Here is a 17,859-nt window from a genome sequence, read left to right on the forward strand (position 1 = left end):
TTGAGGAGTGAGAATACTGTCAGGTTTCTCACATACCCTCCCCCAATATGGGTTGGACCGTGGTGCTTCACAGGAAAACCGGGAGAGGAAGTCCATGTTACCTTGTTCTTGGCCTTTCTGGTGTTCCATTGTGCAGTAGTAAGGTTGAAGGTCCAAGATCGCCCGCATTACCCGAGGATTGCACTCCTTCCTCTGACTAATGCAAACTAGAGAAGAGTGGTCTGTTATTATGTTATGTTATTGTTATGTTATTTGGCATTTTCTATACAGCCTTTTACCATTGTAAGGTTTCCTAAGCACTGTGGGTTGAACGCCCTCAGGGACCGCAGTCCAGGTCAGTGGAGAGAGTAGTGTAGAACAACATGCATGGGTGAGCTCGGTATGTGTGCAGCGGGTGAAGTGTAGCTGCATAATAGCATTAGCTATGGTGTGGTGGCTGTGTAAGGGCAGTAGAATGTGTGCAGTAAGTCCAATGGGAATGGTATCTGCATTCTGGCGGCGCTGGTGCTTAAGGGTGACGTTATGTGTGCCGAATTTGAGGTGTATAGCTGTATTCTAAAGGCTGTTGAGGTGAACGTGGCGATGTCTAAGTATGTGTGCAGCTAGGCCAAATTATTTGAGGGGTGCAGCTGCGTTCTAATTGTTTGTTGGTGCAGATGCAAGAGTTAGCATAGTGGTGTGTTTGAGTGTCTGTGTGTTTTCCAAGGGGACCTTGTTTCTGTTCCGCTTCCAGTCTCTGTTTAGGGCGTGCAATCCTCCTGTATCTTGGTGGGTCACATTGTTTGGTGAAGATTGGTGGATGGAGACAAGGAAGTCAGTCCCAAAACTCATGTTCTTATTGCAAAGCTGCTAGCGCTATTCTAGGTTGGCAATTTGTTAAATTGGATCCCTGGTAGGTATTTCTACTTGGATATACCTGAATAGTTGGGATTGGCAACAAAAATGTGCTAGGGCGTTTCTTGCTATAGTTCTTCGTAAGAATTAGCAAGAGAGGCAATTCCTGGTTTAATAGCATAGTGCATTTTTGCAGGTCAGTGATTAAGTTCATAAGTGCTGATTAGCGCGTTGGTTTATAGTTCTGCTAGATAGAATTACTGGTCGGTCGGAGTGATTAGCAGCTAAACTGTTGGACGGCCCCCAATATCTCATTCTGCTCTGGTATTCCAGTGGTGTACCGTTAGCAGGCAGGTGCCTTCTAGGGCTGATTGCATGGTGCATAATTGTGTGGCCTTGATCAAGCTCAGGAGTGTTGATGCTTGGGTTGAGAGTTGGCACAATTGCCCATGATTAATAGTTATGTTATGTTATGTTACTTTGCATTTATATAGCGCCTTATGTACCATTGGTATGATCTCAAGGCACTGGTAGGTTGAGCGCCCTCAGGAACCGTAGTTCAAGTCAGTAGAGAGAGAGAGAGAGAGAGAGAGTCATAAGGTGTATGTGTTAACCGGATATGTGTGCAGCAGGTGTGGCACTCGTATGATAGCAGCTTCTTAGCGCTAGGTGTGGTGGTACAGAGATTTGGAGTATGTGTTCGTTCTGGCAGGGTGATACCAGACTGATTCTGGCCCCGTAAGGCCTGGGGAGAACACATAGGCTGGTGGGTGTGCAGCCAGCTGTTTAATTAGGATGATGGGAAGTATGTGGTAGGTGTTGGTATGAGAACAGCTATACCGAATGTGTCATATTATCGCTGTGTTCTAGTTGAGTGGTGGAGTATAGAAGAGAGTAAGCGTTGTGATGTAATATGGTGATTTTCAGTAGGTGCTTGATGTCGAGCGCCTTCATGCTCCATTCATTCCATGCACTCTAACCATTTCATGCTCATCAGGTGTTCCATGCACTTCAACCGTTCCATGCATTTTCCAACCAACCATTCCATGCACTACAACCAGCCGTTCCATGGACTCCAACCAGCCGTTCCATACACCCCAACCATTCCATGCACCCCAACCATTCCATGCACCCCAACCATTCCATGCGCTCCAACCGATTCCTGCACTACAATCGTTGCATTCCTTCTGATCCACGCACTTTGTCTGATCCATGCATTCCATCTGGTCCACACGCTTCTGCCTTTCCGCACGCTTCAGCCTTTCCGCACGCTTCAGCCTTTCCGCACGCTTCATCCTTTCCGTACACTTTGTCCATTCCGCACATTTCATCCTTTACGCACACTTCATTCACGAGTGAATGGCACGAAGGGGCGGGAGGCTAAGCTCGATGGATTTAGATGCTAATGGGGAGCAGATCAATCATTCCATCATCAGTAAGAGGTGCCAAAAGTCATACCTTTATCCGATTGCATTTTCAGAACCGGCATTTTATACTCCAGCCGTAGGAACCTGTGAGATTGACCTTTTCTATTTACAAGCAACCACAAACGCTGCAGCGACAGAACAGTTTTGGCATTGGAGGTGTGACTCCTTCCTCCTAATGTTTACCTGATTGCTAATTTTTTAGTGTGTGTTAACCTACAAACTTAGTGATTTAGGAATACTTGATATGTTCACAGTGGAACCGTGATCTCCACATAGATCCACAGTGGGGCACCTACGCGAGGTAGGGAATGCCTGAGTCTCTTAAGCAATGTTCATAACTAGTATCAACATGTTCATCAATAGAATAATCATTCTAAGAGACAATCGTTTGTTTTCATAATCTGCAGATATCAGGAGTCTGGAACAAAGAATTTCCATTGAATAGAGCTACAAATAACTACTCCTGATGAAGGAATGTTTCTTTTTGCTCCTCATTGTTGAAATGGACTAAAAGATTAAAACATGATATGTTTAATTACTAAATCATCATGCATAATTTAGAGGATTTTCTTGGTGTTTAATAATCTCTACAATTTATATCTAAAAGGAATTTACTCATAATCCCTATCATTTGAATGTTTGACCAAAGGTGTCCTGTTTAGGACACATGAAAGCACGGTTTTAATATATGCTTGAGAACAACATTTAAATAATTGTTTGTCATTGTACAATCCATTGAGTGTGCAGGGGACGCGAGTGTTCCACAGATCGTGGACACCGTTTTGTTCCTTGTATCAGGGTTGAGTAGGCTCACCCGCCGATCCTGGTCGAAGTGGAGGTGAGGTCCACTAGGAGGATGGCCATGCTTGACCTAAGGATGCGAGCAAGGCGGTGGAGCGTGATCTTGTCTTGTAGGAATTTGGGGCCTGCTTTATGCACTGCTTGGTGGATAATACAAAGGAATATGAAGGTGCCCCTGCGTCCTATTGAGAGCCAGTGTAAGGTGTGGAGGCCAGTGAGATGTGGCTCCTTCGTCCCAATGCGAAAAGTAATCTTGCGGCTGAGTTCTGTACTCTTTGGAATTTAAACGATATACTGGTGCACCTAGGTAGAGGGAGTTTGCATAGTCAAGTCTGGACATGACAATAGACATAATTGCAGCCAGTCTGTTCGGGTAGGTAAGGTAGAGAAAGATATGCTTCACGAATCAGAGTTGGAAATGGCAGGCTTTGGATGTGTTGTTGATGTGGTGAGATACAGTTAGGTCTGAGTCCATTGTCCATTGTGCAGGCAAGGTTTTTTTACAGTGGGGAGGTTCGTGGGGGGGCGGAGGGGACGAGTGAGGGGTGCCAGGGAGTAGGAATGGCAAAAACGGCAGATTTTCTGCATACCTGGATCTTTGTTTTACCTGGTTTCAGAAGGAGGTGATTAGTCGCCATACAGTGGTCGATGTCTGAGAGACATGCTGCTAGATCAGGTCTGGGGTCTGAGGTCGATTTGGGAATTCTCATGATGATTTGTGGGTCATCCACACGGTTCTAGCAAGTGAGGATGTGTGAGCGGATGATCTTTGGGAGGGTGTCTGGTAGTGGTTGAAGAGGACAGGAGAGAGGCAGGTACCTTGGGGCACTCCAGTGTTTACTAGGCGTGCAGCAGAGAGGAAAGTGGGGGAGGAGGGTGAATTTCTGCCTATGAGAGAGAAATGAGGCGATCCAGGAGAGAGCTGAATCAGGTATTCCTAAGGAGTGCAGTTGGCCAAGCAGGATTATGTGGTAGATGGTGTCAAATGCTGCAGAGAGGTCGAGAAGAATATGAGCTCTGCATCCTTCTGAGTCTGCTGGCACTTTGATAGAGAACAGCGTGGTTTCTGTTCTGTGGCGTGGATGTAAGCCTGATTGCGCAGGGTTTAGGATTTTGTTGGATTCCACAAAGGCATTGAGCTGTGCGTAAGCAGTGCGATTGATGAGTTTTGCCAGGAATCTGGTGTTGGAGATTGGCCTGTTGTTGCTTGGTAGTAGAGGGTCAAGGGATGCTTTTTTAAGTAGAGGTTTGACATGTGCAGTTTTGAAGGTGTCTGGGAAGTTGCCGGAGGTGAGGGAGTCGTTGAGAATGGATCTCACCAGTTTTCCTGCACAAATGGAGGTGAGGATTTCTTTGAGGACCGAGGCAGGACAAGGATCAAGCGGTGAGCCGGAGGGTCGGCTGCCTGATAGTAGTTTTTAAGAACTCCTCGCTCGAGATGGGCTTGAAGGAGCAAAAAGAAGGGTTCTCGGGGTGAGATATAGGAGATGTGGGGCAAGTGGACAGGAGGGCGAATTTAGCATTGATGGTGGCCATCCTGTCTAGGGCTGTATGAGAAATCTAGGGGTATTCTCCCATGTAGACCCTAGGAATCCTTTATTCAGGTGGCCAGGTGAGGGCCTTCGCTTTTTGATGCCAAACCTGGTGGTGGACGAGCGAGGGAGGATCACCTGGGTAGGGGAGTCTTGGGTTGTGATCATGGGAATGTCCCAAGCAAGATGCAGTATTGTAAGGGGTCAGTGGTGGAAAAGGAAGTCACAGATTCCTTCATTGGGTATCTTAACTCCCATGATCCAAATGCAGGTAGTAGAATCCCTAAATCTCATTCCATTCATCATGACCCTAGAGCGAGAAGGAAAAGCGGGGAGGAAGGCGCAAGTAACCCAAGATCAGAGCACTGACAACAAGATCTATTCATCCTCGCCAAATCATAGGGAATACCACCTAGAACCATATACACATAAGCCATCGGCAGACAAAGAAGGGGACAGCTTTCTTCTTAGGGAAAGAACAAACTAAGAGAGTTTCTTATACTCCCTGTCGATACCCTGATAAAATGATCAGAACTCAATCTAAATCTTATTACACTTCTAATCTCTTTCCCTCGACCCCGAGGGTGTATTTTCACTCTCCCCCTCCCCATTTCCAACAAATACTGAGAAGAGGAGGAGGCAACTAAGATCAGTAAGGATTACTCATAGGAATGACATGGGGAAAATAAGGGCATCCTACCCTAGAAAGAATTCGAGTTGTCCCACTAATAGAGTCAGGCAGGGTCAGGCATGTAATAGTAATCATTCACACCTGACTCCACTTGACTGGTCTTTTCACTATAAAAGGTGTGGTCTTGCACAGATTAGAGAGCGAGTAGGGGAGCAAGTAGGAGAGCGAGTTGGGAGGAGAGCCGAGACGCCAGAGATTCCCAGGACCAGAGGCAAGAGACTGGGATGGTGAGACACTGAGAAACTGCAGTTTGAAAGAGCAGAAGCATGGCGAGGGAGTCGTGTCCGAAGGGAGCCAAGAAGAGTTTCTGCGTGGGAGCTGAGAGGCGTGCTGGTCCCCTGTAGAACCTGTGAAGGCGAGTGCTTGTTCCCCTGGGCCTGTGAGACAGCCCAGGAGTGGCCAAGGGGCGGGGGGTGAGACCTTGACCTCGGAATGAAAAGTCATTGTAGAGCTTATGCGCAGATGTCAGCCCGTTGAATCTGAGAGCATTACAGTGCTGAGTTGCGACGAGCGTGATACAAAGTACCTACCACTCGAAACGCGTAAGAAAGAGGACTGTGTTTCTTTAAATGTTCAATTGAAGCTAAAGGGAAGAATTCAACAATGGAAAGATAAAAGTAACAGTGTGAGCGCAAAACCAGGGAAACATGCGTGTGTGAAATAGCAAACGGAATGAAGTTGGACAATTAAGTTATACACGTGAAAAGTGGGTCAGAAGACTGTGAAAAATGTTAAAGAGGTGAACTTTAAATTGAAGAAAGAGAGAAAAAAAGTGAAGCACTAAGGAGGTGTTTTTATGAACAGGGATTAATCTGAGGAAGGTTGAACAGTCATAAAGGTCCGAGCGACCCTGAACAAATGAAACAAGTGCAACGGTGCACGAAAAAGTGAAAGAAGTGTGCAAGAGGCACGATAGGAAAAGTCTGTGTAAAAAAAAGTGTGAGCAACCCAGAAAGTGCAGGATTGCACGGAAGGGTGAGAGAAGCATGTAAGAGGCAAAACAGAGAGAAGGAGTAAAGGATAGTACAAGTGTGCATGACAAATGGAAAGGAATACATGAATGTGGTGCAAGGAGAACATGAAGTTACAAAGTGAAAATGGAGGGAAGAGTAAGAAACAAAGAGAGGGGCAAAGGATCAGAGTGGTCGCGCTGAGGAAAAGCAAAGAGCCTGGTGTTTTTTTTTTCGAAAGCCTCTGATTATAGCCCATAAGAGGATTGTATGTAAGAAAGACTATATATAAGGAAAGGGCACATCCTGATCAGATGAACTTGTGTTTGGAACTAGAGGGGCCTAAGCCTGGGAAGGGTGCCATCCGAAACTAAAAAAGGAAATGTGATATATTTTGTTTTGTGTTGAAATTTGGAAGAGGCCCGAGCTTGGGAAAGGGGACCCTGAGAGGCCTACCAAAGAAATCAAAGTTTAACCTGATAAAAGTGACTTTGTGTTTGAAAGCTGGAAGGGGCCTGAGCTTGGGGACGGGAACCCAAGTTGGCCAAGTTGGAGACTTACTGGTTTTCTCTATAGTGTTAAAAGGATTGAAGCATGGGGAAGGGAACCCCGGGGGCTTCATCAGAATTTGTGTTACAATTCTTTTGTGCAGTTTGAAACTTGAATAAGTTTGAAGCTTGGAGAAAGGAACCCCAAGGAACTCAAAGACACTGAAGGTATTTTAAATTAGTCTGAGGGCCCGTGGAGAGGGTCTTACGAACAACCCTTTTGATTGAATTTTTTGTGACATTGACCAAATTGCACCTGGTGAGAAGACCACCTGAAACCAACTATGGTTTCCCATTTTTTGTTGAACCACTATTTATCCTTTTGAAAAGACTTCCTATAACATTTTATTGTAAAATGGGCAATTGGAATGGACAATTGCCGGGTCAATACGGCATTGCCGGACCCGGTAATCGGCCATTCCTGGCCGCCGGAGAATATTCTTCCCCATTCCCATTTCAGTCTCATAGGGCTCAATGGGAATGGGGAAGACGGATGCACCGGCACCATTCGTGAATAGTGCGCGGTGCATCCGACATGCTCTGCTCGCTGGTGCCGGTATGCCCGCCAGGTCGGACCTGGGGGTGCAAAGGCACCAACGAGCATAACTCGTAGTTTGCCGGTCCGGTAACTATGGCACTGGCAAGCTTACCGGTACTGTAGTTACCAGACAGGCAAACTTGTAATGAAGCCTGTGGTCTTGCACAGATGGGACATCAAGTAGGAGAGTGACTAGGCCCAGAACCAGAGACCAGAGAACGGGATGACGAGACACTGAGAAGCTGCAGTTTGAAAGGCAGAAGCGTGGTGAGGGTGTCATGTCTCCAGGGAGCCAAGAAGAGTCCATGCATGGGAGCTGAGAGGCGTGCTGATCCCCTGCAGAACCTGTGAAGGTGAACGCTCGTTCCCCTGGGCCAGTGAGAAAGCCCAGGAGTGTCTAAGGGGCAGGCAGTGAGACCCTGGCCGTGGAACAAAGAGTTGTTGAAGAGCTGAAACGCAGAAGTCAGCCCGGTGAGTCTGAGAGCCGAGTTGTGAAGAGCTTGATACAAAGTAATACTAGAAACGTGTAAGATAGAGGACTGCTTGTGTGTAAATGTTCGATTGACGTTAAAGGGAAGACTTCAACCGTGGAAAGATACACGTAACAGTTTGAGCGCAAAGCCAGGGAGATGTAGTGGGTGAAAAAGCAAATGGAATCAAGTTGGACAATGAAGTGATACGAGGGAAAAGTGGGCCAGAATCCCGTGATAAATGTTAGAAAGAGAGAAAAAAGGTGAAGCACTAAGAAGATGTTTTTATGAACAGGGATTAATCTGAGGAAGATTGAACGGTCATTAAGGGTGCGAGCGACCCGAAAAGAAGAAAACTGCAGGGGTGCATGGAAGGTGGAAGGGTGAAAGAAGCATGCAAGATGCACAACAGAGAGAAGGAGTAAAGGATAGTGCAAGTGTGCATGACAAAGGGAAAGGAATACATGAAAGTGGTTCAGGAAGCATCTGAAGATAAAAATTGCAAAGGAAAACAAGAGTAAGAAAAAAAGAGAGGGGCAAAGGATCAGAGTGGTCGTGAGGAGGAAAAGCAAAGAGCCTGGCGTTTTCGAAAGCCTCTGATTCTACCCCATGAGAGAATTGTATCTTAGAAATGCTATATTTATATAAGAAAAAAATCACATACTGATCGGCTGAACTTGTATTTGGAACTAGAGTGGCTTAAGCTTGGGGAGGTGTGCCCTGTGAAACCAAAAAATTAACTGTGATATATTTTGTTTTGTGTTGAAAGCTGGAAGAGGCTGAGCTTCGGGAAGGGAACCCTGAGGTGCCTATTGAGGAAAGCAAAGTGCATCCTGATAAAACTGACTTTGTGTTTGAAAGCTGGGGGAGGCCTGAGCTTGGGGCCCAACAAAACTGGAGACTTATTGGTTTTCTCTATAGTGTTGAAAGGATTGAAGCATGGGGAAGGGAACCCCCCTGAGGGGCTTCAAGACACTGAAGGTATTTGAAATTAGTCTGAGGGCCAGTGAAAAGGGCCTTACGAACAGCCCTTTTGATTTAACTCATTTTCTGTGACATTGACCAAATTGCACCTGAGAAGACCACCTGAAACCAACTATGGTTTCACTTTTTTTTTAACCACTATTTTCCTTTTGAAAAGGCTTTCTATTACATGTTATTGTAAAGAGTAAGGGCAAGCATAGGTTTAGACACAGACAGACTTTTATTTTGGACTATTAGACAACGACGGCCAGTGTTCTAGAAACTCGCCATTTGTGCTCAAGGGAGCAGTTATGTGTTTTCAGAGTCTTCAGGAGAGGGGTGAACCATTTGGGTGTGGGTTCTTTGCGGGAGGAAGCACACTTGGAAGGGGTTAAGAAAGTAATTTAGCCAGGAGTTGAAGTGTTCTATGGGTAGTGGTCTAGTTGTGATTGGGAGTGATGGGAGGGTACTTTGTAGCACCTCAGCCAGGAATGGGTTCAGGCTTGACCTTGTTCAAGCACTTAACCTGAGATGTGGGTGTAGAGGATGGAGCGTTATGATATGATAGTTTATTTATATAGCGCCTATACACAATAAGTTTCGAAGCGCTTCAAGGCAAGGGAGGGAACAAGGGAAAATACAATGACATTCTTACAGGCCATGAACAGTAAGGATGTGAAATTAACTATCATACTCAGCCTGACATTTCAGATAGTGCACGAGTTAAGACATAGATAAGGAAGGGATAGGGAGAGTGGGAAGGAAATGGACACAGACAGGTGACTACTGTCCTAGGCCTGACGACATTTCTGGTAGAATCGGAGAAAAACAAAAAGTGAGGAAGAGGGGTGCAGAAAGGGAGGGGAGGAACAAAATAATCGACTATCGTACTAGGCCTGACGACATTTCAGATAGTACTGGAGGGGGGAGAGAATGAAGTAAGGGGAGGGGGGAGTCAGACGAGGTTTCTATCATACTAGGTCCAGGGACAATTCTGATAGACTAAGTGCATAGAAGAAAGTAAGCGGAGGAGGGGAGGAAATAGGAAAAGGGAGAAAGGGAGAGGAGGAGAGAACAGAGAGCAAGCAGTCAAAAAGAGTGGAGAAGCAAGAGGGGAGAGCGAATACAATTGCAGAAGTCAGTAGTAACACATAATGTTGCAAGGCAGGATACAAGATGAAGATGGGAACAGCAAGATTCAGTGCCACCATGAGTACAAGATGCAAAGGAAGTCCAGTATGAGATTTGTGAAAGGGTGACGCACCGTGAATCAATGAAGTCCATAAAAGTTAAATCGAGCATTGGCCACAAGATGGTGATGGTGAAACCAGAATGTATCAGGACAGACTCCTGCAAAAGTAGGCTTGAGGGGGGAGGGCATGGTAGAACAATCAAGTAAAACAGGCAACGCCTCTGTGAGAGAAGGGTAGGGGGCACAAGGGTGGTGTGCGGATGGAGAAAGGACTGTCAAAGTGGTCTGTCCAGATGAGGGGTTAGGGGCTGGACATGGAGACGAGTTCCGAGGAGCTGAAAATGGCGTTGATGGTGTGGCCAGCAGATATGCTGGGTGAGGTTGAGTGCCTCCAGGCAGTCGACCAATGGTAGAGTCATGGAGTTGATGGGGAGGTCGAAACAGACGTTAAAGTCTCCCAATAAGGTGAGTTCCAGATGGGTAACTACAGTGGCTGCCAGAAAGTTGCATAGGCTGTTGGCAAAGTGTCTCTCATAGCTCGGGGGTCTGTAGACCAGTAAGAAGCTGCGAGAGAGAGTAGGCAGGAGAGAGAGTTTGACTAGGAGGGAACTTGCACTTAGTTGTGCTGGGTTATGTTTCAGTGGAGGTCATAGAGAGGTTTGTGCAGGATGGCTACACCACCTCCTCTGGAAGGTCGGTTGAGGGTGATGAGTGAGTAAACAGGTGGGAGTGCTTTGTGAGTGATAGGCTTGAGGTCATCCAAAAACCAGGTTTCGGTGATGAAGATATGATTGGGGTTCTCAGAGGCTAGGAGATCAAAGATGCTGTGTTTGTTCTTGGCTAAGGAGCAGGCATTGAATAGGAGGCAGGCAACTTTGTCAGAGGTAGAGGCAGCTGTGTTTGCCAGGTGATCAGGGTTGGCCAGGCTGGGGTGGTCAGGGTCGTCGGAGGTAGGGTTTTGGTGGTGGGGAGATAGTCAGATGGGACAGGCAGTGAGATAGGGCGGGCGAAGATTGCCAGGGGCAGGGCGTACTATATTGGGTGTGTGAAGGGCTGGAGGTTTCTAGAGACTGGGAAGAGAGGGCTGGCGGTCACAGATCTTCGTCTCAGTGGTGGCATGGGATGGGTGGTTTGGGTGTTGGTGAAAGGCTGGGGAGCTTGGGGTGGGAGGTGAGGGTTGGTGGGTAGTACAGAGGTGTGTGTTTGGGGGTTGTAACAGGAAGGTGCATGGGGCGTGGGATGGGGGGAGGAAAGGAGTAGAAGGGGTGAGAACAGGGGGGACACCATCTACACGGAAGGGGTTGGAGGGGGGAGGTGGTAGTGAGGGTGAGAGAGGGGAGGTGGATCGAGAGGTGTAGTGCGGGTGAGGCTTGCGGAGTAGAGGGCAGGGTCATTGTCTATCTCTGAGATTTGTGCATTTGGGTGCTGAGGAAGTGTGTGAGGGGGTAGAGGGGTTTGCAGGAAAGGGGTAGAGCAGGGATCAAGTCGAGGGTACACTTTTTTCAGAGGGTGGACTTAGTCCCCCCCAGCGAAAATGAGAAACATTGAATATCCTCTTTGAATTTATGAATTAAAGCCGACCTCTGGGAATGGAACGTCTGGTTTGCAGTCCGGACACTTCACCATTGCACTATATAACCTGATAAAATAATAAACGACTAAAGGTGAAATGTCCCATTTTGGTACTGCAAGTTCCACAGAAAACATGTGTATTGGTTCTTGGAGTTTAAAACATGCACACTTATTAAAGTTTTCACAAACACTATTAGAAGAAAATATAATATATGTGTTCATTTTATGAAAGTCAAATGCCTTTCGTCCTATGCAATTTGGGTGGTTATGCAAAGCCAATTTAATGAAATGCACATATTTCACCTTGATATGCTAAATTCTGATGATGTCACATCCCATTGCGTTTGTTGATGAGTTCCCTAACTTTAATTTTTAGGACTTGACCCCTGGGGTAGAGGCGATGATTTGGATAAGTTGACCACAAAAGTGATGGGTGGAAGGTTTCGAATGAATCTAAACCACTGGCAATTGCTCTGGGCAACCTTCCACACCACCGTTTTTTAGCCCGTTTGCGCCATTGCAAAAGGGGACCAGCCATGTGCAAATCAGTCAGCAGCTGCCGCCACCGAAGGTAGCAGCCCAGCCCAAACTGCTAGGCCAGGACCCCTCTGCACAGAAAACCAAGCAACCCCAGACATGTTTCGGCCTTGTTGGACCTCCTCAGTGAGGTGCAGCCTGGTTCCCTGTGGCGCAGCGAGCAAGGGACCCACGTCTGGGCATACCCTCTCTCACAAGGAGAAACAAACTGACCATAAAGGTGATGGGTGGAAGGTTTCGAATTAATCTAAACCACTGGCAATTGCTCTGGGCAACCTTCCACACCACCGTTTTATTAGCCTGTCTGCGCCATTGCAAAAGGGGACCAGCCATCTGCAAATCAGTCAGCAGCTGCCGCCACCGAAGGTGCTAGGCCAGGACCCCTCTGCACAGAAAACCAAGCAACCCCAGACATGTTTCGGCCTTGTTGGACCTCCTTAGATAATTTGGATAAGGGCAAGACGCACCATACTCAAAGAGGTGATGGGGCTTACCGGGGTAGGCCATTTTGGGGTGGTCGGTGTGGTGGAGATGGTGGATGGGCAGATCTTACCAGGGGAGGTGTGGTCGGGGGGAGGAGGGGTTGGAGGTAGCACCCGGCATGAGAAGGGTTCGGCCAACCAAATCTGTCGCTGCACCTCCGTGATTAAGCAAAACTTGTGACCTAAAAGGTAATACTTTAGGTGAATTATGGCCCATTTGATTCCCAGTGCCTCTAGCTCAATGGCTGAATAGTTTTTTTCTCTCTGGGGAAGAGTTTTCTGCTGATGTATAAAATGGGATGTTCAAACCCATCATCGTTATATGGGAAAAAAAAACTCCTATTCCAGTTAAGGAAGCATCAGTCTGAAGAATGAATTATTTGGAGAAGTCGGCTATGCCTAAAACTAAGCTCTTGCATAAGGCCTATTTCAAGGTTATATAACAGATTTCATCCACTTATTTCCACCTGATCTTTTGGGGCTCAGCATTTTTCAATTTGTCTGTCAGTCTGGATATTTTATTACAAAATTTGGAATACCTCTGTGGTAGTACCCGAATAATCCCAAAAAAGCTCAGAGATCTTTCTTTGTTTTGGGAGGGGGTGTTTCCAGGACGGCCCTTACATTCTCCTGTTGTGGTCGGACGGTGCTATTGCCCACAAAAAAAACAGATACTTTACTGCTGTTTGGGCCAGCTTGCACTTTCTTGGATTAGTGGTTAAACCCGCTTTTCTTAATACTCTCATGATAGTATAGATGTGGTATATATGATAATCCTATTTCTTTCTATGTATTACAATGGGCTTCATCACGAGGTTGGAGGTAGCCATGGCGCTATTAGCGCCATGGCTGCCTCCAAACTCGTTCAGACTCCGCCCTGGTAAATGGAGCAATTACCGGTCCATTCCAAGGTTGGCGGGATTGGTAATTCCCCATTCACCAGGGCCCTTCACCATTCCCATTTGAGCCCCCATAGGGCTCAATGAGAATGGGGAAGGTGCTAATAACGGTAACGCAAATCGCGGTACCGTTATTAGCTCCAGAGTCCCTTTGCGGGTCCCATCCTTAACGCCTGGAAAAACCAGGTGTTAAGGGAGGACCCGCAAAGGGAACTCGTAGTAGGGCGGTAAGGGATTACCGGCACCCTTACCGGTGCTGGTAATCCCTTTCCGCCCTACTACGAGTTCAAGGAATTACCGACACCGGTGCCCTTACCGGTGCAGGTAATCCCTTACCGCCCGCCTCGTAATGAGGCCCAATGTCATCTATATAGGCTCTGTTAAATTGCAAGGTGACCACAACCCCAAGGGAGGGGCAAAGGCAGTTTTTTCTTGATCAGATCCATGTAAAGGGACTTGCCAATATCCCTTTGTGAGATTGAGTGTTGACAGGTATACAGCATTACCCAGCCGGTCTATTAGATCATCAATACAAGGCATTGGGGTAAGCGTCAAAAGCAGAGATTGCATTCAATCTATGAAAATCTAAAAAGAATCTCCAACTTCCATCGGGTTTGTCCACCAACACGATGGGGGAAGACCAAGGGCTAGTAGAAGGTTAAATGATGTTAGCCTCTAGCATAGTGTTGACTTCCTGAATTATAGTTTAATTCCTGGCCTCAGGTAACCAATACGGTTTTAGATGATCAACTTTACCTATGGGAGTACGGATATGATGATAAACAGCCTTCACTCTCCCAGGTTCTTCCCGGAATACATCAGTATACTGCCTTGTAAGCTCATATAGATCTCGTTTCTGATTATTATTGAGGTTAGATGAAATTAGGGCCTTACTTTCTGTGTACCTGGGCAAGCGACAGGATAATATTATGGCTAGATACTCTGTGGGATGTTCTTTCCACTCCTTTAACCTATTGATATGATAGATGTGTGTTTTAAAGGTGCAATCAGGTTGTGAGATCTTAGAATTACATGGACACGTTTGCTCTATTACTTCATATGGTCCATGCCACTCGGACACAAGTATATTTTCTGAAGTCGCCAACAGGACGAGCACCTTTTGACCTATCAAAAAGGATCTAAGGGAAACCTTTTTATCATAAGAGGTATGCTGTTGCTCCTTTGCCTTAACCATATGAGCCTGTACCAGAGATCTTACAACCTTCATCTGTTCTTTCAACCTACTCACAGTCTCGGAGAGGGGAATTGGAGCTGCCTCTCTCGCCTCACAAGTTTCCAACAACATATCTAGGACATCCTATGGTTCTTGTCCATAAAGGAGTTCAAAAGGGGAAAATCCTGTTGAGGCCTGAGGGAATTTCCGAACTGCAAACAAGGCCCAAGGTATCATCTGGTCCCAATTTTTCCCATTGTGTTCCACTAGCTTTTGGAGTATGGTCTTAAGAGTCTTGTTAAATCTTTCTGCTAGAACATCTATTTGGGGATAATATACTAATATTCTAAGGGTAGCGATGTGTAATAGTTCTTTAACTTCCGCCATAAGCTTGCTCATGAAAGCAGAACTCTGTGCCATTAAGATCTCCTTAAGAAATTCCACCCTAGATAAAAGGGGAAGTAGATGTTTCAAGATCTTTTGGGTCATGTTGACTCTCAAGGGGAAGGCCTCCGGATAACGGGTGGCATAATCTACAATGACTCAAATATATGGAATCCCGAGTTTAGAAGTCTCCAAGGGTCCCACAATATCCATACCAATCCTGGAAAATTGACCCTCAATGATTGGTAATGGATTTAAGGGAACTGGTGGTGGTATATGTGTGCTAGTTTTCTGGCAGACTGAGCATATCTGGATAACGGTTTTAATGTTAGCGTAAATTATGGGCCAATAGATATTATTTGCTATTTGTGCTTGAGTCTTGAACTGCCCTACATGACGTCCCGTCAGATGGGAATGGACTATTTATAATACCACCCGCTTATGATGCTTGGGGACCACCAACAACTGAATTTTTACTAGACTTCCGAAGTGGTATCTCCTATATAAATGAGTACAGATTTGAATAAAATAAGGGTCCCCTTTCTCTCGACCTTCGGGTCCCCAGAAATGCTTGCGAGAATATGTCACGGATCAGTGCCTCCCACGATGGTCTCTTTGGAAGCGGTGGCGACTTGGCTCCAATATAGCATTTTCAGCTACTGGAACATCGGTCAGGACTACCAAGATGGCCGTTTCTGTTCTTAGACACCCCAGTCCCTTGTTTGTGTCAATGACCCAGGAGTACTGCGTCTTTGACTGGAGCCCGTTGGAGGATTCCCAGCTTCCTGAAAAGCAGCACAGAGGCAAGTCTCCCTGTGTCTCAATGCTATGGTTCTTACCCTACCTCAGCGCTTGTATTTTTTCCTCTTTTCTGGCCGTCTGGTCGTATGCTGCTTACCTTTTCCTTGCTCCTGATACTGCCACTTACCTTTCTGCTGGCTCTTCCTCGCTGGAGCCTTGTTCTCTGTGCTATCGGCTGCCGCTGCCTTCATCTTCCTCGTTCCTGTTTTCCACGAGCCACATTCTTGGGACTTCGCTACTCTCTTCTATTTGGACGCTCCACTGGTTACCTCCAGATCTTCAACTGAGGTTTTTCCCCTCTGGGGTTTTTTCCTCATTTTGGGGGTTCGCTCCGGGGTGTCACTCTTCCGTTGCTTTCCGCCAGACAGCGTGACATCCCGAGAGGACCGCCCCTTCCTGCGGGATTCCAGACTACAGCACAAAAACAAACTAAGCTCTCCTGGGAAGTCGGCTTCACAAACAGGTGAGCTAGCGCCTTCACAGTTTGAGACGCCACAAAACAGCTGTAGCCATGGATCCCATGCAGGAAGTAATGAGATCTCTTCAGGAGCTTACTCTAGAAGTGCAGACCTTGAAAGCAGAGAATGCCGCTCTGAAACAGATGGTTCTTACCCGGGATATGATGGCACAAGAGAATCCACCTTTAGGGGCCGCCTTAGAAAAATATGACGGATCCCCAAAAAAGTTACAAGACTTCCTGGATTCTTACACGATCCAGTTCACCTTTCGGCCAACCCTCTACGCCACTGAAAGGGCCAAGGTTGGTTTCCTGATTCCCTATTTAACAGGAAATGCCCTTACCTGGGCAACCCCTTATGTAACCGGCACTGATCCTTTACTGGATAATTATACTATATTGGTGAACGCCTTCCGGAATATGTTTGATAAACCGGACATAGCCTTCAGTGCTCAAGAATCCTTATTGGACCTACAGAAGGGGTCTATGGACGTTTTGTCCTATACAAGCAAATTCCGTCAACTGGCCAATGAAACAGGGTAGCAGGACAGTACGTTATTCCGAAGAGGCCTTACTGACGACATCAAAGACGAGTTAGCACGAGTGGCTCATCCAGTTGATTTTAACGCTTTGGTTTCCCTGGCTCTACAAATCGACCATCACCTTCAAGAACGCAGGATGGAAAGACGCAAATCAGGGCCTACTTCCTACAAACCTACTCCTGTCCCAAGTGGGAATCCATCCAGAAGTCTTCCTGAACCAGAGCCTTTGGTGGATTTCGGCGCTGCTGGTCTGTTTATGGACACTACCTGGCCCAAACAAAACCAAATACCCACCTTTATGAAGACCATCCAGCAACCCGTTAAAGAGATCGATGTTCGCCCCCTGTCTTCGGGTACGATCACTACACAAACCGAAATCCTGAAGATGGAATTAGCCCATCATACTGAAGAAATGTGTTTTGATCTCATAAAAGCTGCCCATTTTCCAGTTGTATTGGGAATACCATGGCTTCACAAGCACAACTCGTACATAAATTGGGCAGCCGGCACTTTGTTTTTGGGCTCAGAATATTGCACCACCCGTTGCTCCAAGACCCTGGATCCACCACTTACCCTGGAAAATCCTGCTACTCAAGATGCTTATACAGTAGCTCATCTTCAGTTCATACCAGCAGAATACCAAGACTATTATGAAGTCTTCGCTAAGTCCGATGAAAAACATCTCCCGCCTCATCATCCAGAACACTGTGCGATTGACACCTTACCCAATTCCGTGATAACTTTTGGACAAATGTTAATTCTGTCTGAATCAAAAAAGGTGGTGTTGCGGGAATATTTGGATGTAATTCTGGAGAGCGGCTTAATACGGCCAGCCAAGTCTCCATGTGGTGCCTCTTTATTCTTCGTGCCAAAAAAAAGACAACTGAATTAAGACCTTGTCTCGACTATAGAGGGCGAAATTGTGTGACTATGAAGGATAAGTATCCGCTTCCTTTAATTGCTGACATATTGGAGGCTCTTCGAGGTGCGGCAGTGTTCACCAAACTGGATCTCCGTGGGGCTTACCACCTCATACGGATTAAAGAGGGCGATGAGTGGAAAACC

General features: G+C 46.5%; 1 protein-coding gene across 1 annotated transcript; it reads left to right on the plus strand.

The window, feature by feature from the left end:
• The first annotated feature begins 16,306 nt into the window (after positions 1–16,306).
• On the plus strand, positions 16,307–16,795 carry LOC138528014 (protein LDOC1-like). Its single transcript, XM_069639446.1, has one exon. The coding sequence runs from the start codon at positions 16,307–16,309 to the stop codon at positions 16,793–16,795; it is 489 nt and encodes a 162-aa protein (XP_069495547.1).
• Positions 16,796–17,859: the final 1,064 nt, after the last annotated feature.

This window comes from Ambystoma mexicanum, chromosome 7q (genome assembly GCF_040938575.1).
Source record: "Ambystoma mexicanum isolate Mex_15411 chromosome 7q, UKY_AmexF1_1, whole genome shotgun sequence".
Classification (NCBI taxonomy): Eukaryota; Metazoa; Chordata; class Amphibia; order Caudata; family Ambystomatidae; genus Ambystoma; species Ambystoma mexicanum.

Coding starts and splice junctions, on each gene's coding strand:
- LOC138528014 (XM_069639446.1), top strand. CDS start 16,307: ATGGATCCCATGCAGGAAGTAATGAGATCTCTTCAGGAGCTTACTCTA.